The 23,082-nt window shown below is 35.3% G+C and overlaps 1 protein-coding gene across 2 annotated transcripts in view; it reads left to right on the top strand.

The window, feature by feature from the left end:
• Elp1 (elongator complex protein 1) overlaps positions 1 to 23,082 on the top strand; it is a 215,592-nt gene that overhangs the window by 139,743 nt on the left and 52,767 nt on the right. For both annotated transcript variants that reach the window (XM_090400177.1, XM_090400176.1), the window contains exons 26-27: positions 10,457 to 10,658; positions 14,120 to 14,181. In XM_090400177.1, the coding sequence (XP_090256303.1) occupies positions 10,457 to 10,658; positions 14,120 to 14,181 (264 nt within the window). The remainder of the gene's footprint in view (positions 1 to 10,456; positions 10,659 to 14,119; positions 14,182 to 23,082) is intronic.

The raw sequence follows: 23,082 nt of genomic DNA, 5'->3' as shown, positions 1-23,082 counted from the left end.
TCACTAAAAATTGTGCCTAAGTAGCTGAAATGTTTTACTTGTTCAATAGGTACCCCAGTCACAATGCAGTTGATATTTTCAATGCTTCTGCCTATTTTCATTGTCTTTGTCTTGTTATTGCTGACCTTCATACCAAATCTGTTACAATAGTTATTTAATTTAGTCATGGAATCTTGCAGACTCTTGGATTTATTTAGTAGTATAACATCATCTGCATAAAGCAAAGAACTGAGATTAACATCTCCAATTTTGATATCAGGTTCAATACCACTTTCCTTCATAATGTGATCCATATAGATAATAAATAATAGAGGGGATAATGTACATCCTTGTCCGACACCAAATTTAATGTTAAACCATCTTCCTGTTCCATTTCAATTCTGACTTCCAACTCAAATAAAGACTTAAATATTGCTGGATATAATGCTCCATTGACACCATACAACTGTAGCTTTTTGAATAGCTTTTCTCATATACCTTTTCCAGATCTACAAAACTTAAATACAGATCTTCGTTATATTCCCATGATTTCTCAATTATTTGTAGTAAAGTGAAAATCTGATCCTGACAGCCTTATTTGGCCTGAATCCAGCTTGTTCTTCATCAAGCTTCCCTTCCACAATCCTTCTCAAGTGTACTTGCATAAATCTTATCAGGAAAAAACACTCAACAGGCATGATTGCATGCCTGTTGAGTGTTTTTTTACTAAGGTGCTGTCATTGATCATTTCGTTTAGCAATTTTTCAAAGTAATTACTCCATACATCAAGGATATCTTTTTCACCAGTTTTCATGTCACCTTTATCACCTCAAATTCCTTTGGGGTGCTTAAGAGTCAAAGCTGTATAACTGAGAGGAGACCTCCACATAGCCTTTAAAGGAATGCGCAGAACCGACCAGGGCTTCTGACCTAATGTCCAATCCTCACCTTCTCGTGGTGCACCCTGTTGGGTATCTACTTTGATACTGAACGAACGAGGATGGGCTGGCAATTTGGGATTTAGCAGACCATATTGTATTCCTATTGGTTAAACCAAAATAAAAAATGACGGTACAACATGACAAAATTTCATGCCGGCTGGGGCGTCGCCCGATTAAACAAGGCCCCCGTTGTTTTCGCCAGAGAACCAGGGCGAACAGCGAAAAGTCAGCTACTGGAACAAATCTGAAAACAAACCCCAACTCAACATCACCAGAGTTAAAGATTGGTACTATCAACGTAAGAAGCCTGAATGGCAAAGAAATGGAGCTAGCTGAGGAATTAGATAAGTACCAGATCGATATAATAGGGGTGACTGAAACAAAAAAGACCAAAACTGGTGAGATCTTTCTGAGCAATAAATACAAAATGTTATATTCAGGCAATCACAATCAAGGAAAAGAAGGAGTAACCATAGTATTCAACACAAAATACGAGGCTAATCTTCTTGAATGGCAGTCAGTCTCAAGTAGAGTAATGGGCAAATATGAGAATGGGGAACTAGACAATGAGACTTATTTGTGCCTATGGTCCCACAGAAGGTTCTACTAAGGTAGAAGTGGAGGAATTTTTTGACGCTTTAGAAAAAGCAACTGACACAATGAGATAGGATAAGTTGGTCCTTGTTGGGGATCTAAATAGCAGAGTAGGAAATGATTGTGAGACATACAAAAATATTTTGGGAAAATTTGGAGAAAAGAGCAAAACTAATAATAATGGCAAATATCTGTTGGATTTCTGTTCTGGACATGGACTGGTTATTACTAACACCATGTTCCAACATAAAAATGTGCACAAATTCACATGGAGAGAAGATGCTAGGAATAAGAAAAGTCTCATTGACTATGTTATTGTTGATAGTGATGTTTTCACCCTTGTGCACCCAATCCTATATCAAGAATAGTCAACATTTTGTAAATAAACTCCAAGCCATTACGATTGCACCAACTGACATGCTAGCCAGCCTAGATGTTGTATCCCTTTTTACCAATGTTCCAGTAGACGAGGTAATAAACATCATCCAAGACCTCTTTCCTCTAGACATCACACAGATGTTTAGACACTGCCTTCAATCTAATTTCTTCAAAGTTAACAACACCATATACCAACAATTAGAAGGCCTAGCAATGGGAAGCCCACTATCACCATCTTGTGCAGACCTTTTCATGGAAAAACTTGAAAAAGAAATTCTCTCTGCAATCTCTCCGAAACCATCTACATGGTGGAGATATGTGGATGATATATTCATCATATGGCAAGACAGCTTAGACAACCTTAAATCGTTTGTGGATAAAATCAACTCAATACATAGCAAGATAAAATTCACTCTGGAAGTAGAAAACAACAACCAACTACATTTTTTAGATATTTTGATAAAAAAACAACCTAACAGTGTCAAATTATCCATTTACAGAAAGCCCACAGATACTGGAAGATATCTTCACTATACTTCAAACCATCACAAGTCACACAAACTGAGTATTATCCACATGTTGAAACATAGAGCCAAAAAGTTTATATCAGAAGAGGAGGATACACAGAATGAACTCTCACTAATAGCCAACACATTATCACAAAATGGATACCCTCAAAATATCATCAAAAAATATCTATACAATGACAACCCCAGACAAGAAGAATCCCACCGTCAGCACGTTTCTACTGTAGTGATACCTTTCATCAAGTCAATTTCTTATCAAATAGCAAGAATACTAAGAGCCAACAACATCAGAGTGGTCTTCAAACCAACCACCAACATCAGACAAGTTTTAGGATCTCCAAAAGATAAAGTTCCTTTCTACAAATATCCAGGAGTATATTACATTCCCTGCTCCTGTGGTCTTGCCTACATTGGACAAACTTCACGAAGTTTAGAAATTAGACAAAAAGAACATGTTGGTGACGTAAACCACAACAGAAGCATTTCTTCCGGCTTAGCACGTCATTTCTGCACGTCTAACCACACGATAGATTGGCAAAACAGCTCCATGCCATATCTCGATGACGACTACAGGCATCGTGTTTTTAAGGAAGCCACAATAGTACTAATAACCGGCGGAAACCTCAACAGAAATCAGGGTATAATTCTCAACAGTTCGTGGAAAAACTTGATCCTCTCTCTCAGTCAATCTGAACTGCAGCTGGCCAATAATCACATTGCAAGTCTACAACAAACGCGCATGCGTGATAATGAATAAGAACAATAAGCCATCTCTGTCACGCGAAACGTGTAACCATAGATACTAGTTTGGTTTACAACGTTTTTTATGTTCCTTTTAATTTGCATTTACTTTCATATCTCCGTAATACCTTGAAAAAGCCAGACAGTTTGCTGGCGAAACTGGTAGGTTTTAATAAATGTTTATTTGTAAAATACTGGTCTGTATTAATAAAAGTGTATTTCTATCTATAAAAACGACCAAAAATGTATACCTTGAATACAGAAAGATTATTGTAAAGAAAATGAAAGAGTTTGAGAACAGGAATCAAACATTGGAGATTCAGTGGCAAACTCTGAAGAAAACATTGATTGATTCTGCCAGAGAGGCATGTGGTGAGGTTGTGTGCAAGGATAAAAAAATCAGAACTCCCTGGTGGACACAGGAAGTTAAAGAGACAGTGAAGGAAAAGAAGAAAGCATATCAAAAGTTCCTGGCAAATAAATCAGCTTTTACTCTTACAGAATACAGAGACAAATGTAAGAAAGCTAAACAATGTGTAAAACTAGCTAAACAAAAGTCATTGGAGGACTTTGGCAAGAATATAGAAAATAAATACCAAGAAAGTGGCAAAATATTCTGGAGGTTGTTGAAGAAGCTTAGGAATGGAGGAAAGAGTGCTGTAAAAGGAGTTTGAGATGATAAAGGTGACATGAAAACAGGAGAAAAAGAAATCCTTGAAGTATGGAGTAATTACTTTGAAAAACTGCTAAATGAAACAAGCAGTGATGACAGCACAGTGATAAAAAACACTGACCAGGCATGCAGTCAGGAATGCATATCGATACTTGAAGTAGAAAAAAACCATCAAAGGCTTGAAATGTGGAAAGGCAGCAAGAGTAGATGATATTCGACCAGAAATGCTGAAGTATGGTGGTATAAAAGTCTTACAGTGGCTGCACTGCATAGTTCAGAAAGCCTGGACAGAGGGACGAATTCCCGATGATTGGAGTAGAGCTCTCACAGTACCCATATATAAAAAGGGAAATAAAACTGAATGTGAGAATTACAGAGGTATTTCCCTTCTGAGTGTTCCTGGCAAGATCTATGCAAGTATACTTGAGAAACAGTTGAGAAGAATTGTGGAAGAAAAGCTTGGTGAAGAACAAGCTGGATTCAGGCCAAATAGAGGCTATCAGGATCAGATCTTCACTTTACGACAAATAGTCGAGAAAGCATGGGAATATAATAAAGATCTGTATGTAAGTTTTGTTGATTTGGAAAAGGCATATGACAAGAGAGAAGCTATTCAATATGCTGCAGTTATATGGTGTCAATGGGGCATTATATCAAGCAATACTTAGTCTTTATTTGAGTTGTAAGTCAGCAGTTAGAATTGAAGTAAGTACAGGAAGATGGTTTAATGTTAAATCTGGTGTGAGACAAGGATGTACATTATCCCCTCTGTTATTCATTATCTATATGGATTACATTATGAAGGAAAGTGGTATTAAACCTGATATCAGAATTGGAGATGTTAATGTCATCTCTTTGCTTTATGCGGATGATGTTATACTTCTAAATAAATCAGCTACAAGTCTTCAAGATTCTCTGACTAAATTGAATAACTGTTGTAATAGATATGGTATGAAGGTCAGCAATAAAAAGACAAAGACAATGAAAATAGGCAGAATCATTGAAAATGTCAACTGTGTTGTGAATGGAGAACCTGTGGAACAAGTAAAACATTTCAGCTACTTAGGTACGATTTTTACTGAAGATGGTAAATTAAATATAGAAATAGACAACAGAATCAGCAAAGCTGGTATGGTGGGAAGTCAATTGAATAAACATATGGAATAAGAGAGAAATAAGTCGGAACACTAAATTAGCTGTATACAAGACAGTGTTCAAACCAGTTTTAACTTATGGATCTGAGAGCTGGGTCAGAAGTAAAACACTTGACCAAAGACTAGAGACCGCAGATATGAGAGTCCTGAGAAAGATTAGAGGTGTGAACAGATGGCATCAATGGCAATATCATATTAAAAATGAGGATATTAGGAAAGAACTTGACATTGTCAGCATCCAGGAAAGCGTTAGCAGAGCTAATCTCAGGTGGTATGGTCACTTAAATAGAATGGGAGAGGAAAGATTAGCAAAACAGGTGTTCTCTGCCAGGTTGGCAGGAAAACGACCCAGAGGAAGACCAAGATATAAGTGGATTGATACGGTACAAAGTGCCTTAGACGATAGAAATATAAGATCTGATAATGTTGGAGTCTTGACAAGCAACAGACTGATTTGGAAGAAAATTGTAGATAGGAAGTTAGTAATGATGTAAATTTTTCATGTAGTACTGTCATATCCTGTACACCCCTTGAGGGTACATGGCAGGCATTTGATGATAATGATGAATTCCTTTTACAGCACCCTTTCCTCCTTTTCAACAGCCTCCAGAATATTTTGTTACCTTCTTGATATTTATTTTCTATGTCCTTACCAAAGTCATCCCATGTTTAACTAGTTTTACACAATGTTTAGCTTTCTTTCATTTTTTTCTGTATTCTCTAAGAGCACAAGCTCACTTATTTGCCAGGAAATATTGATATTCTTTCTTCTTTTCCTTCACTGTTTCTTTAACTTCTTGTGTCTACCATGGAATTCTGATTTTTCTATCCTTGCAGACAACCTCACCACATGCCTCTCTATCTGAATCAGTCAATGTTTTCTTCAGGATTTGCCACTGGATCACCAACGTTTGATTCCTGTTCTCAGACTCTTTCATTTTTTCTTCAATAATGTTTGTTTATTTCAGTCTGCAGTTCACATCTGGGAACTGCTCAACTTTTATTCACTTTATAACTTTCTTACATGTTCTCCTTTTCAGTAGGAAATTCAATTTTATCCTGATCAAGACTAAATGGTGATCACTTCCAATTTCAAATCCTCTGTACACTCTAGTGTCCTGCATCAGTGAGGAAAACATCACTATCAACAATAACATAGTCAGTGAGACTTTTTTCTTATTCCATGCCTCTTCTCTCCATGTAAAATTTGTGCACATTTTTATTTTGGAACTTTGTTTTAGTAATAACCAGTCCACGTTCTGAGCAGAAATCCAATAGGTATTTGCCATTATTATTAGCTTTGCTCTTTTGTCCAGATTTTTTCAAAATAGTTTTGTATGTTTGACAATCATTTCCTACTCTGCTATTTAGATCCCCAAGGTGACAAAATATTCTGGAGGCTGTTGAAGAAGCTTAGAAATGGAGGAAAGGGTGCTGTAAAAGGAGTTAGAGATGATAAAGGTGACATGAAAATGGGAGAAAAAGATATCCTTGAAGTTATGGAGTAATTACTTTGAAAAACTGCTAAATGAAACAAGCAGTGATGACAGCACAGTGGTAAAAAACACTGACCAGGTATTCAGTCAGGGTTACATATCCATACTTGAAGTAGAAAAGCCATCAAAGGCTTGAAATGTGGAAAGGCAGCAGGAGTAGATGATATTCGACCAGAAATGCTGAAGTATGGTGGTATAAAAGTCTTGCAATGGCTGCACTGCATAGTTCAGAAGGCCTGGACAGAGGGACGAATTCCCGATGATTGGAGTAGAGCTCTAATAGTACCATATATAAAAAGGGAAATAAAACTGAATGTGAGAATTACAGAGATATTTCCCTACTGAGTGTTCCTGGTAAGATCTATGCAAGTATACTTGAGAAATGGTTGAGAAGAATTGTGGAAGAAAAGCTTGGTGAAGAACAAGTTGGATTTAGGTCAAATAGAGGCTGTCAGGATCAGATCTTCACTTTACGCCAAATAGTGGAGAAATCATGGGAATATAACAAAGATCTGTATTTAAGTTTTGTCGATTTGGAAAAGGCATATGACAAGAGAGAAGCTATTCAATACGCTACAGTTATATGGTGTCAATGGGGCATTATAATAAGCAATACTTAGTCTTTATTTGAGTTGTAAGTCAGCAGTTAGAATTGAAGGAAGTACAGGAAGATGGTTTAATGTTAAATCTGGTGTGAGACAAGGATGTACATTATCCCCTCTATTATTCATTATCTATAGGGATCACATTATGAAGGAAAGTGGTATTAAACATGATATCAAAATTGGAGATGTTAATGTCAGCTCTTTGCTTTATGTGGACGATGTTATACTTATCAATAAATCCACTGTGAGTCTGCAAGATTCCTTGACTAAATTGAATAACTGTTGTAATAGATATGATATGAAGGCCAGCAAAGACAATGAAAATAGGCAGAATCATTGAAAATGTCAACTGTGCTGTGAATGGAGAACCTGTGGAACAGGTAAAACATTTCAGCTACTTAGGCACGATTTTTAGTGAAGATGGTAAATTAAATATAGAAATAGACAACAGAATGAACAAAGCTGGTACAAAGTCAATTGAATAAATTCATATGGAATAAGAGAGAAATTAGTCAGAACACTAAATTAGCTGTATACAAAACAGTATTCAAACCAGTTTTAACTTATGGATCTGAGAGCTGGGTCAGAAATAAAGCACTTGACCAAAGGCTAGATACCGCAGATATGAGAGTCCTGAGAAAGATTAGAAGCATGAACAGATGGCATCAATGGCACTATCATATTAAAAACGAGGATATTAGGAAATAACTTGACATTGTCAGCATCCAGGAATGCGTTAGCTGAGCCAATCTCAGGTAATATGGTCACTTAAACAGAATGGGTGAGGAAAGATTAGCAAAACAAGTGTTCTCTGCCAGGTTGGCAGGAAAACAACCCAGAGGAAGACCAAGATATAGGTGGATTGATACGGTACAAAGTGCCTTAGACCAGCGCTTCCCAAACTGTGGGCCGCGGCCCCCTTGGGGGCCGTGAAATAATGAAAACAAATTTAAAATGTTTTAAGACTAAGTAGATTTTTTTTTATTTTAAAAGAAATGTATTTAACTTTTATTATTTATTATTTCTTTTTTGTTATTTTTTATATTTTAATGGAAAAATTCACACATTGGTGTTGGTTCACAAACTTTGCTACCTGCGTATTTCGGCACTTAATTAATATTGGTAAATATTGCTTATTCATGTTTCATTTCAAAGCAGTGGTTAATTGTATTTACTTCGAATGCTCACCAGGGAAGCTCCAAATCTTCCTGTCCCTTTCATCATGCGTTCGTAATCAGGGACTGTTGATATTGACTTTATATACATATCAAAACTGTTTTATATTATCACTGTCATCCGAGCTAGTGTTCTGTTACCAATAAAGGTTTCGCATATACTTCACACATGAAAAAAAGCTTAAACAAGTTCATGTGGGGAGATAGTAACTTGCTTGCAGTGGTAAACAACACGCCCTCCCTAACAGCCACTATACTGCAGAAGCAAATAAAAACAAGTACTTTTATTATGCTAGTGAATAAGGTATGAGGAGTCTATGTAATATATTTCTCAACAAATAGTGCAATTAGAGACAACTGGGATAAAAACACACTATTTAATGAAACAGATGTCCCCTCATACAGAAACTATGCTGTATAGACTGAAACAAAACCATATGTTGCATGGGCAAACACAGTATCTAACTAAAACCTATTGTTATTAATTAGATGCGTGTGAGTTCGATTTCCCAAGGCAGCAATAAAATTCAACCGAACGTGTTAAAATTCGTAAAAGTGTTAAAACTAAGTAATATATATATATATATATATATATATAAAATGAATGTTATGGCAGTTTCACATATGGAGTTCGGTTGAAGAGAGTTAGCATTTCAACTCAATTGTCAGCTATGCTTTTATCTTTCGGTTGCACAATCTTTTGTTAATACCGCACCAATCATATGCACGTTTTAATAACTTGCTTTTACTGTCGCATTAGGCTTTATTACCGTAAAGGGAGAAAAGTCACAAAAGTGAAAAATGTTCCTGGTCCGGGGATTCCCTTATTCAGGTAATATTCACTAATTTCATGTTATCAGTCTGTAGTGTGCCAGTATCGGTAAGTAATGATATTATTTGATCTATTCTACGTTAAAAAATTTAACCCTGAGATGGATAAGTGGCTGATAAAAAATATAAAAAAATCCCGCAAACAATCAGAAGAAGCGGAAACAGACTCAAAAAAAAAGGACAGTATTTGATATTTTACCAGAACAGCCTGAATCGTCTTCAGAACCAAACGGTAAGAGGCAAAAAATGTAATATAAGCATTTGATTTTTGTAATATTCGCTGTGTATGTTTTGTATTGAATATAAATACAATAAATATTATAATAATATATCTCTCTATTACGATTTTGTTTTGAGGGGGGCCGTGAAATATTTTAATTTTTGCAAAGGGGGCCCTGACATCCAGAAGTTTGGGAAGCACTGCCTTAGACGATAGAAATATAAGATCTGATAATGTTAGAGTCTTGACAAGTAACAGACTGATTTGGATGAAAATTGTAGATAGGAAGTTAGTAATGATGTAAATTTTTCGTGTAGTACTATGATATCCTGTACACCCCTTGAGGGTACATGGCAGGAATTTGATGATGATGATGATGACAATGACCAACTTTTTCTTTTTCATTGTGTCAGTTGCTTTGCTTAAAAAATTCCTCCATTTGTACCTTAGTAGAACCTTCTGTGGGACCATAGGCATAAATAAGTCTCATTGTCCAGTTTGCCCACATCACTCTACTTGATATTGCTTGCCATTCAAGAAGATTAGCCTTGTATTTTCAATACTATAGCTACACCTTCTTTTCCCCGATTGTCATTGCCTGAATATAATATTTTGTATTTATTGCTCGGAAAAATCTCACCAGATTTTGTCTTTTTTGTTACAGTCACCCTTATTATGTCGATCTGGTACTTATCCAATTTCTCGTCTAGCTCCATTTCTTTCCCATTCAGATTCCTTATGTTGATAACACCAATCTTGAATTCTGATGTTTTTTTTGTGGGTGTGTTTCAGGATTTGTTCCAGTAGCTGACTTTTCAATGTTTGCCCTGGTTCCCTATCGAAAACAACAAGGGCTTTGTTTAACTGAGCAACATCCTTGCTGGCATGAAATTCTGTCATGTTTTACCATCATTTTATATTGTGGTTTAACCCAATAAGAATACAATTTGGTGAGTTGGTTAAATCCCCAAATTGCCTATCCTCATTTGTTCAGTATCCAGGTAGACACCTAACAGGGTGCACCAAGAGAAGGTGAGGATGGGACATTAGGTCAGAAGTTAGAAAACTGGAAAATATTACTAAATATTGCTTGAGTCGTTCATTATTTTTTTTTATTATGCTTTTCTTTTTTAATTTCACAGGATATTTGGGAAGCTTATGGAGACTACCTAATGAGTAAAAATTTCTTTGAAGAAGCTGGTTTGGTTTATTCACGATGTGATGAGTTTCAGAAAGCTCTTCTTGCATATCAGCAGAGTCAGAATTGGCAGCAGGTTATATGTAATGCAATCAAGTTGAATTATTCATTGGAAAGATATATTGCATTGTGCAGAAATATGGCAGGTAATTAAAACTTTTAAAATTTAGATAGTAATATTTTATTGTGGTGTTAATGAAAGTCATTTATTCCTAAATGAACTTAGTTGTAAATGATTAACAACTTAAATGACTAATTTCTTGTTAATAATAAATGGATTACATACAACGAGTGGCTTAAAAGTAGTGGTAATAATTATCCCCCCCCCCCCTCATGGATCACTTTAAGGATTGAAGCTAGTTAACTGGAAAGAGACACCAATATAGCCTGTAGAGAACCAACTGACACTTCTGACTCAATGTACAATATTTAGATTCCTTTAATACACCCTATTACTAGATATTCACTTGGATAATGAAATAATAAGGCTGGATTGGCATGGTATCTGGCCAGATTGCATTTTGTATTGACTTCAATCACAAAATGTTTGAATGTTATGCTGGCTGAAATGTTTTGTCAAATACACACACACACACACACACACACACAACAGTAAAATGTCAGCTACTGAGAAAACCACAAACTCAACAGAATTGAAAATGGATACATCCATGAGAAGCATCAGAAAAGAGTTGGGACTAGCAGAGAAATTATAGAAATACCCTGCTGAAATAATTGGCATTACTGAAACGAAGACAAAAAACAGGTGAGATACTTCAAAAAAATTGTAAAATGTTAATATTCTGTCAATAGCAACATTAAGATTAACTTCTCAAATGGCACACAGTTTCAAGTAGCATGATGTGTGCTGATTACTTGCAAATGGAAATTGGACGATGTGGCTTATTTGAAAAGGTAAAGTTTTTTTGTCTGTATAGAGTGGAGGGGGGGGGACAGCTACAAAAGAAAAGTTTATTCTTCTTAGAGATCTAAACAGCAAAATAAGAAATAAATATCAGACATATAGTTGGCCAAGTGGTCAACAAACCCTCTCTCCAACTAACAGACTGTAGGTATGAATTCTGTCATGCACATGAATATATGTGTCTTTAAATGAGAGATGAATTATTTCATCACCTGGTGTGAGATCCTCCCCTGCTTATTGCAGGCTTTTCCATATTTTGCCATTTCATAAGCAGTCCTTATGGCTGAATGGCATACAATGAAGAATTACATCACTATGGCTTCAGCAGAAAGATTTATTGACTGGCTTATATTTTGCTGGATTTCAAGCTAGCATTTTCACAACATACCACATGTTACAGTTAACACATAACAATGAGTAAGTGAAACTATTCGAATTGTAATGGACAAAAGATCTCAAGTTCTAATTTGGCACCCTCTAGTTTTGTAAAAAAGAAGTATTGCAGCTATGTAGGAGTTGATCTTAAGATAACAGTCTCCCGAATTTTTGGCAAATTAATGCAGCCTTACTTATGCAGGTTATGAGAATGCTTCATACCCATGGCTGACTCTAAAAATAATCTTTCTGACCTGTAATGACTTCTCTTTAGCACATTAGTTGTTGTTGTTTTTCATCTAATGCTATGTATATGTGGGCGGTAAATGTCTTTTCCATCTTCTTTGAATGAAAATAAGTTGTCTTCGTTATATTCATCATTGCTACCCATAATCTCCAAAAAGAAACTGTAATAATAAGATGCAAACTACCTCTTCAAAAGTATTTAAAATGTGAAACTCATACTGATCATAATTTGTCATAGCTGCATTATCACAGCTATTTTGGAATTTATATTATTATTATTAAGAGAGACCTCCATGGAGTCAGGAGCTCATTGGGGAAGACTCTACTATTCGTACCAGCTGTCATATCTTTTCTTGAATTCATTCACATTACTTGCACACACACAGCATCCATTCCAATTGTGGACTACTCTATAAGAGAAAAATCTAGTCTTAACACCCTTCTTGATGGCATTCATTCTCAACTTCCATGAATGCCCTAGCATCGTTTCCCCACTTTCCATAAAATGAAAAATTCCATCAACTGAAATTCTGTATAACTCTTTCAGAAGTTTGTAAGTCTCAATTGTATCACCCTTTTTTCTGCTATTTGCTAGTGTCTACAGCCTACAAATTCTCAGTTTGTCTTCATAATCTGTATGCCACAATCCTGATATCATTTTTGACACTCTCCACTGTATCAGAATCATCACAGAAACCAGGAGACCAGACCTGCATGCAATAGTCCAATTGAGGTCTTATCAAGTCCTTGTAAAGAGGAAAAATGACTTCTTTAACTTTACATGTCAAGGTTCGTTTCAGCATTGCCATTATTCTCTGAGTTGTATTTACATTATTTTTATATGAGACTTGAACTTCAACTACCTACAACTCCAAAATCCCTACCCCCCCATCACTTTCTTCAAGCATAATTCCACCAATATAATACAACATTGGATATCCAAATTAACATTGAAATGATGTTAATTTCAATGCCCACAAATGGCATTGAAATTAACATCATTTCAATGTTAATTTCAATGCCCACAATTCCAGCCTATTCAAATCATTCTGCAAGTACTTCATATTATCAGAAATAGCAGCATGTCATGTCAAATCCATCCCAATGTCATTAATGCACAGATTGAATAACAATGGACCAAGGACTGATCCTTGAAGCACACCACTGGTTACCTTGAATCTTGCAGATTCGCCTCCCCCCATATACAACTTTTTGATATCTGTCAGTCAGCCATCCTCTTATCCATCCCAACAGTTTGTAATCTAATCTGATATTCTCTAATTTATACAACAGTATTCCATGCTGTATTCTGTCAAAAGCCTTAGCAGAATCCAAAAGTATCATAGTGTATCTATTCCCCTTGTCTCAGTGGTAACATTATTATAGAATGTGAACAAGATGCTAAAACATGACCTTCCCTTAGTAAACCCATGCTGTTCCCTGCAAAGTAGAGACTCTCTGTCAACCCATTTCTGAGTGCAAGCCCTTACTAACTTTTCTAAAATCATCACCATCACTCATGAGATACTGATCAGTTGATAGTTACACCCTTGTGCAATGGGATTACCATACATTCTTTCCACTCCTGTGGAATCTTTCCTGTTCTGAGACTCAAATTATGTAGCCTGGTCAAGAGTGTTCAGCCAGTTCAGCTGAACACTGTTTTAGCATCTGTGCTGATAATCCCATCTGTTCCTATTTACAGAATTCTTATTCAGTTTATGCAACAGCTCTAGTACTTCCTTCTCATCCACATGAGTTTCCTCATATGGTAAAGAGGTAGCAGTGAGTTGAATGTTGCATATACCAGGTTGATAGCTTTTTCTTATGAATCTCTTGTTAATTCGATTACACTTCCATTTCATTAATACTCTATATATCAGAATTTGCCTGAAAAAAATGTGGTTAGATTACAATTTTGTATATTTTTAACATAAGTGAGTTTCATTCTGTATTTATGAAGTTAATTTTATCCATATTTTAAGAATTATTTTATTTTATATTATGTATAACTTATTTTTATGTCTATATTTTATCTTCTTATTACACTGTTAATTGCAGAAATACTCAAAGAAAATAGAAGATATTCTGAAGCAGCGTTTTTATTAGAACAGCATCTACAAGTAAGGAATTAATTTTATTGAAATAATTGATTATATAACTATAAAACACCTGTTTTCCAACCCTTCAGATTCTGTTCATTGTTAAGATTATATTTGGTCATTCAAACATATAATTAAAATGAAATATATATTGATCTTTAATTGACCATTATTTATAAACATCCAATTCCAACAAGTTTCACCGAAGGGCTGTCTGGCTTCTTTGGAGCTTATAACGGTAAGAGGAAAAAACTCAAAGTGGCTAGTACAGAGAATGGATTAACACTATCGTATAAATTAAAAATTAAAACAGAACGCATAACATTACAAGCATGGAGCATGTTGTATTAGTCACTGTTATTTGAGCATGCTCTGTAGTTTTGAGCAAAATTAAATTCTGGCAGACTGTGAGTGATCTTATTAAGGTTTTCCATATGTCAGCTATTATCATTCCCTGGTTTCTGTTAAGATTTTCTCCAGAATTGAGGACCACAATGACTTCCTTGAAATTTCTACAATGTAAATCTTCTAGGTAGGCATGGAGCTGCTGTCCCAATCAATGGTATGGTTAGTAATTGCGAAATGATGGGCTAGACCTAAGTTGTCTGTTCTGTTGTTATTAACATCTCCTTTGTGTTCTTTTTTTCTGATTTCAAGGCTTCTCAACGTTTGTCCTATATAGTTTAGACCACAAGCACATGGGATGTTGTACGCCTCAGTGTGTTTGAAAAAAAGCATTAATGTCTTTGGCAATCTTAAAATGTGATGGACAGTCTTGACCGGTTTGAACGCAACTCTGATGTTGAAAGGTTTAAAAGGTTTTGCGATCTTTTTCAACACCGTACCTGCATGAAAACTAACTATGGATGATCTGTATTGAGTGATTAGGTTGTTGTTGTTGTGGGGGATTGCTATGAAGAATCTTGTTGATTAAATTCCTTGGATAGCCATTTTTTATTAATGTCTCTGATATATGAGTAAGTTCATCATAGAGTTCTTTTTCTTCTGAGATGATGTTCGTGGCTCTATTTTTGAGCATGTGTATTATGCAGAGCTTCTGGCAAATATGGTGAGTTGATTTGAAATGAAGGTAGCGTCCATCATTTCATGAATTTTTTTAAATGCCACAGTCATTTTAAACACTGAAGACTACATAGCCAAGATTGCAGAATTACTATCAGATTCATCAACGTATCGCATATTAGAGTCAGATCTAACATGGGAAAAACCACAAGGACACTAATAACTTATTACTGATCATGACTAGTTGGTCCACAGACTTGCAACAGTATCTGAAGTCACTACACCCATTGACGCCATGATTGTATGGAGCCCCGAAAGTTCACAAAAGTGGAGTTCTACTATGCCCGATCATTGGTGGAAGAAATGCTCCTACATATTTATTGTCCAAACACCTCTCCAGCCTCCTAAAAGGACATATCAGAAAATCAGACACATTAAGAATTCAAAGCAGTTTATTGAAATATTGAAAAACATCTCGATCTTAAAGACAGGTGTTCTTGCTAGCTTGAACGTGGTATTTTTATTTACCAACATCCCAGTAGAAGTTATCAGTATCCTATACACACTCTCTTCCCTGAAGATACGGCTCACCTTTTTCATCATTGCCTTAAATGTAATTATTTTAAATGGAATGAAATGATATATATGAGCAACTAAATGGCTTAAGTGGACAGTCCCCTTAAGTATGAACAGACCGCCCTGTGCAGATCTGTTCATGGAAAAGCTAGAAACAGACATCCTCTCAAAATTAGACCCAAAATCTTTAGTTTGGTGGAGGTATGTAGACAATGTCTTCATAATTTGGAGGGACACAAAAACAGTTCTTTTGGACTTTTTAACCAAAATTAATTCTTTTCATCAAAAAATGCAATTCACTTTGCAACTGGAAAAAGATAATCAGCTACCATTTTTGGATACCCTAATCAAGAAAGTAGAAGATGGGCACATATCAAACTAACAGTCTACCGCAAACCAACACACACTGGATGCTACCTTCATTTCAGATCAACTCACTATATTTCCCAGAATCTCATCACAATACATATGCTTAAAAATAGAGCCATGAACATCATCTCAGAAGAAAGATCACCAAAAGACATTAATGCTTTTTTTTCAAACACGCTGGGGTGTGCAACATCCCATGTGCTTGTGGTCTAAACTATATAGGACAGACGTCGAGAAACCTCAAAATCAGAAAAAAAGAACATATAAGAAATGTTAATAACAACAGAACAGACAACTCAGGTCTAGCCCATCATTTCACGATTACTAACCATACCATTGATTGGGACAGCAGCTCCATGCCTTACCTAGAAGAAGATTTCCATTGTAGAAATTTCAAGGAAGCCGTTGTAGTTCTCCTTTCTGGAGAAAATCTTAACAGAAACCAAGGAATGATAATAGCTGACATATGGAAAACCTTAATAAGATCACTCAGTCCGCCAGAATTTAATTTCGCTCAAAACTACAAAGTGTGCTCTCATAATAGTGACTGACACAACATACTCCATGCGTGTAATGTTACTCGTTCTGTTTTAATTTTTAATTCATATGATAGTGTTACTCCATTTTCTCTGTACTAATCACTTTGAGTTTTTTTTTTTTTTCTCTTACCGTTATAAGCCTTGAAGAAGCTGGACAGCCCTTTCGGTGAAACTTGTTGGCATTAGATGTTTATAAATCATGGTCAGTTAAAGATCAATATATATTTCGTTTTAATTAAACCTTAAGATTCTTTATTATTTTGCCGATTAATTTTTTTTTTCAGTACATTTTATGTTTCTTGGCTTTTATGTCTTTTTTTGTCAATTTTTTAGTCTTCCCTCAACCTATTTTTTTTCTTTTGAAAAAAAAAATATAAAACTTGAAACTGCTCCATTTATTTTCTGTTATTAAAAAAAAAATTGTCTTCAATTTTGGAAAATTTGTCATCATCATCATCATCATCATCAAAATTCCTGCCATGTACCCTCAAGGGGTGTACAGGATATGACAGTACTACATGAAAAAATTACATCATTACTAACTTCCTATCTACAATTTTCCTCCAAATCAGTCTGTTACTTGTCAAGACTCCAACATTATCAGATCTTATATTTCTATCGTCTACGGCACTTTGTACCGTATCAATCCACCTATATCTTGGTCTTCCTCTGGGTCGTTTTCCCTGCCAACCTGGCAGAGAACACTTGTTTTGCTAATCTTTCCTCTCCCATTCTATTTAAGTGACCATACCATCTGAGATTAGCTCTGCTAACGCATTCCTGGATGCTGACAATGTCAAGTTCTTTCCTAATATCCTCATTTTTAATATGATATTGCCATTGATGCCATCTGTTCACGCCTCTAATCTTTCTCAGGACTCTCATATCTGCGGTCTCTAGTCTTTGGTCAAGTGTTTTACTTCTGACCCAGCTCTCAGATCCATAAGTTAAAATTGGTTTGAACACAGTCTTGTATACAGCTAATTTAGTTGTTCTGACTAATTTCTTTCTTATTCCATATGAATTTATTCAATTGACTTCCCACGATACCAGCTTTGCTGATTCTGTTGTCTATTTCTATATTTAGTTTACCATCTTCAGTAAAAATTGTGCCTAAGTAGCTGAAATGTTTTACTTGTTCCACAGGTTCTCCATTCACAAACACAGTCGACATTTTCAATGATTCTGCCTATTTTCATTGTCTTTGTCTTTTTATTGCTGACCTTCATACCATATCTATTACAACAGCTATTCAATTTAGTCAGAGAATCTTGCAGACTTGTAGCGGATTTATTTAGAAGTATAACATCATCCGCATAAAGCAAAGAGCTGACATTAACATCTCCAATTTTGATATCAGGTTTAATACCACATTCCTTCATAATGTGATCCATATAGATAATGAATAACAGAGGGGATAATGTACATCCTTGTCTCACACCAGATTTAACATTAAACCATCTTCCTGTACTTCCTTCAATTCTAACTGCTGACTTACAACTCAAATAAAGACTAAGTATTGCTTGATATAATGCCCCATTGACACCATATAACTGCAGCGTATTGAATAGCTTCTCTCTTGGCACCTTGTCATATGCCTTTTCCAAATCGACAAAACTTAAATACAGATCTTTGTTATATTCCCATGCTTTCTCGACTATTTGTTGTAAAGTGAAGATCTGATCCTGACAGCCTCTATTTGGCCTGAATCCAGCTTGTTCTTCACCAAGCTTTTCTTCCACAATTCTTCTCAACCGTTTCTCAAGTATACTTGCATAGATCTTGCCAGGAACACTCAGTAGGGAAATACCTCTGTAATTCTCACATGCAGTTTTATTTCCCTTTTTATATATGGGTACTATGAGAGCTCTACTCCAATCATCGGGAATTCGTCCCTCTGTCCAGGCTTTCTGAACTATGCAGTGCAGCCACTGTAAGACTCTTAAACCACCATACTTCAGCATTTCTGGTCGAATATCATCTACTCCTGCTGCCTTTCCACATTTCAAGCCTTTGATGGCTTTTTCTACTTCAAGTATGGATATGTATTCCTGACTGCATGCCTGGTCAGTGTTTTTTATAACTGTGCTGTCATCACTGCTTGTTTCATTTAGCAGTTTTTCAAAGTAATTACTCCATACTTCAAGGATATCTTTTTCTCCTGTTTTCATTTCACCTTTATCATCTCTAATTCCTTTTACAGCACTCTTTCCTCCATTCCTAAGCTTCTTCAACAACCTCCAGAATATTTTGCCACCTTCTTGATATTTATTTTCTATATTCTTGCCAAAGTCCTCCCATGACTTTTGTTTAGCTAGTTTTACACACTGTTTAGCTTTCTTACATTTGTCTCTGTATTCTGTAAGAGTAAAAGCTGACTTATTTGCCAGGAACTTTTGATATACTTTCTTCTTTTCCTTCACTGCCTCTTTAACTTCCTGTGTCCACCAGGGAGTTCTGATTTTTTTATCCTTGCACACAACCTCACCACATGCCTCTCTGGCAGAATCAATCAATGTTTCCTTCAGAGTTTGCCACTGAATCTCCAAGGTTTGATTCCTGTTCTCAAACTCTTTCATTTTCTTTTCAATAATATTTCTGTATTTTAGTCTACAGTTCACATCTAAGAGCTGCTCAACTTTTATTCGCTTTAAAACTTTCTTACATGTTATTCTTTTCAATATGAAATTCAATTTTATCCTGCTCAAGACTAAATAGTGATCACTTCCAATTTCAAATCCTCTGTACACTCTGGTGTCCTGCACCAAGGAGAAAACATCACTATCAACAATAATATAGTCAATGAGACTTTTCTTATTCCTAGCCTCTTCTCTCCATGTGAATTTGTGCACATTTTTATGTTGGAACATGGTGTTAGTAATAACCAGTCCGTGTCCTGAGCAGAAATCCAACAGATATTTGCCATTATTATTAGCTTTGCTCTTTTCTCCAAATTTTCCCAAAATATTTTTGTATGTCTCACAATCATTTCCTACTCTACTATTTAGATCCCCAACAAGGACCAAGTTTTCCTTTTTCATTGTGTCAGTTGCTTTTTCTAAAGCCTCAAAAAATTCCTCCACTTCTACCTTAGTAGAACCTTCTGTGGGACCATAGGCACAAATAAGTCTCATTGTCCAGTTCCCCATTCTCATATTTGCCCACATTACTCTACTTGAGACTGACTGCCATTCAAGAAGATTAGCCTCGTATTTTGTGTTGAATACTATGGCTACTCCTTCTTTTCCTTGATTGTCATTGCCTGGGAAAATTTTGTCTCTTGATTAAATCAATAGATGGTAAAACAAAAAAAAAACACTATTTTGTATTAATTAAAAAGGGGGTTGCTTAGGGTCAGGTAACCTGATAACAAGAATGAACTGGCAATTTGAAATTTTGCCTACCTAATTTTATTCTTATTGCCTAAACTAAAGTGAAATGATGGTAAATTGAATTTCATGCCAGCTGGAGCATTGTCCAGTTAAAAAGGCTGTTTTTTCAGGGTGAAAATTGACTCCTGGAACAGACTCCAACTCAACATTAGCAGATTTCAAGATTGGCACCACCAACATAATAAGCATCAACAGAAAAGAAATGGAACTTGTAGGAGAATTGTATAAGTACAGCATTGACATGTTTGTTATCAAAACAAAGCAGATAAAAATGGATGAGATTCTTTCCTACAGATAGAAGATTTGATATTCAGGTATTAATAATCGGAGAAAAAAAAGTAGTAACTATAGTCTTAACAACACCAAATATGAGGGTAAGCTTCTTACATGTTCTCAAGTAGAGTACTGTAGGCAAATATCAGAATGGGGAACTGGACACTGAGACTTCATTTGTGCCTATGGTCCCACAAAAGGTTCTACCAAGGAAGAAGCAGAAGAATTTTTAGAGGCATTAGAGAAGGCAGCTGATCCAACAAAAATGAGAGTTTGAAAACAAGAAACAAATCTTAAAAATCAGTGGCAAACTCTAAAGAAAACTGACTGGCTGATTCAGCCAGAGAGACATGTGTAAGGTTGTCTGTGGGGATAGAAAAATCAGAACTCCAAGAAAATCAGCATGTGATCTTAGAGATTACAGAGAAAAATGTATGAAAATGAGGCATTGTGTAAAACTAGCTAAATAAAAGTCATGGAAGACTTTGGTAAAAACATAAAAAAATAAATATTAGGAAGGTTGCAAAATATTCTGAAGGTTTAGAAATGCAGGATCGGTTACACTAAAAGGAATAGATGTTGGTGAGATAGAAATATAAAGGTAAGATAGAAAACAACAGGAAAAAAGTCATCAAACTAAATCATGGAAAAGAAGCCGTAATAGATGATATTCGATCAGAAATGCTGAAATATGGAGTATAAGACTTTTACACACTACATAATTTAGAAGGCCTGCTCAGAGGGTCAAATTTCAGATGACTGGAGTAGATCGATCATAATACTCATCTATAAAAAAGGAAATAAAATTGAATATGACATTAATAGCTTTAATGGAACACGTGCACTAGACATATTAAAATAACTTTCACAGCATGTTATATGCATAACTTTTGTTACACAATTAACAAAATGATATAATCACGTAATCACAAGAAAGATATTTATTTAACCAAATATTTCGGTCTGGAAATAGCAGACCATCGTCGGTGGTATTACAAGAACAGTTTAAAAAAAAAAAATATATATACAAGCTAGAATACTAACAATAGATCGTTGAAATTAGAACATGCCGCGTGATGTTATATCACTAAGTATGAAACGAAATATTTTGAAGTAGAAACATGATTGAATTTGCTATAAAAAAAAAAAAAAAAAAAAAAAAAAAAAAAAAAAAATTAATGAGTAATCTTGATTAGGCTTTCCCAGATTTTTGATACAGATATGCAGTCATTACGATTCAGGTTGGGATGATGGAGCAAGGCCTCCACGCTTTCCTTGAACAAACGTTCGAACCTATAACGGGATCTATGTAAGAGGCGAGTTTTGGACCAAAGGATGCTGTGGTCAGTTTCAATCCCGTGTTGAGCCAAACCAGACTTTTCAGGTTTATTGTGAAGAATGGATGATTGATGTTCTTGGATTCTTCTTTCAAGAGAACGTCCAGTCTGTCCAAAGTAAGAGAGATCACAGTTGCAAGGAATTTGATAAACTCCAGGAAGAGATAAAGTTGAGCGTTTGTCTTTAGGAGAAGGAAAATGAGAAGACAATTTGTTAATAGGAGAATACGTAGCTGTTAAATCATATTTCTTCAAAATTCTTGCGATAGGTTCTGAAATACCGGAGATATAAGGAATAGGTACTCGACGTATTGAATCTTTGTTGTTTTGTGGAGGATTATAAGATGTAAGAAGACGTTGAATACTTTTTTCAGAAAAGCCATTGAGTTTCATGTGTTGCTGGACATAGATCCCGTTATAGGTTCGAACGTTTGTTCAAGGAAAGCGTGGAGGCCTTGCTCCATCATCCCAACCTGAATCGTAATGACTGCATATCTGTATCAAAAATCTGGGAAAGCCTAATCAAGATTACTCATTAATTTTTTTTTTTTTTTTTTTTTTTTTTTTTTTTTTTTTTTTTTTTATAGCAAATTCAATCATGTTTCTACTTCAAAATATTTCGTTTCATACTTAGTGATATAACATCACGCGGCATGTTCTAATTTCAACGATCTATTGTTAGTATTCTAGCTTGTATATTTTTTTTTTTTTTTTTTTTTTTTTTTTTTTTTTTTTTTTTTTAAACTGTTCTTGTAATACCACCGACGATGGTCTGCTATTTCCAGACCGAAATATTTGGTTAAATAAATATCTTTCTTGTGATTACGTGATTATATCATTCAGTCTTATGTCGCAAGTATCCTTAAAACAACAAATTCTTATCCTTCACGGGGAAAATGCTACCAAAATAACTGGTAAATTAGGAAAACTTTCAGTTATACAAGGTAGGTTACGAGCAAAGATTAATTTCTTTAAAAAGTGCCGCGACAACAAGATTATTCCCAATTTCGCTAAGATTAAAGAAACAATAAAATCTCCTGGAGCTCATAATATTTACCGGAACACAAGTTTATCTCTAATCCATAATCAACTTAAAGCTGCTAAACGTGATCTTGCTATTCACAGTCATCAGACTTCTGATTTACGCACCTATATATCCACAAATTTGGATCCACATCTTTCTCACATAGTTCTAAATGTAGCTAAACGTTCTACTCAACGTGCTTATAATAAACTAAGTCAACATCTTAACCGTAAATATGAGGCTCTTTCGTCTAAACAATCCAAGCCATTCATAACTCCAGATAATTGGATTGTAAATATATCCGGACGTCCTTTGACTAAAAGCGAAACCCTCATCCTTTCAAAAGGACATGATTTTTCTATTGTTCCAAATAAAATACCATATCTAGA

The sequence above is a fragment of the Typopeltis vanoorti genome, chromosome 11, assembly GCF_054136105.1.
Source record: "Typopeltis vanoorti isolate ZY-2024b chromosome 11, IOZ_Tvanoo_1.0, whole genome shotgun sequence".
Classification (NCBI taxonomy): domain Eukaryota; kingdom Metazoa; phylum Arthropoda; class Arachnida; order Uropygi; family Thelyphonidae; genus Typopeltis; species Typopeltis vanoorti.
Note: the sequence above shows the minus strand (reverse complement) of the source record. Positions and strands in the feature narration are given on the sequence as shown.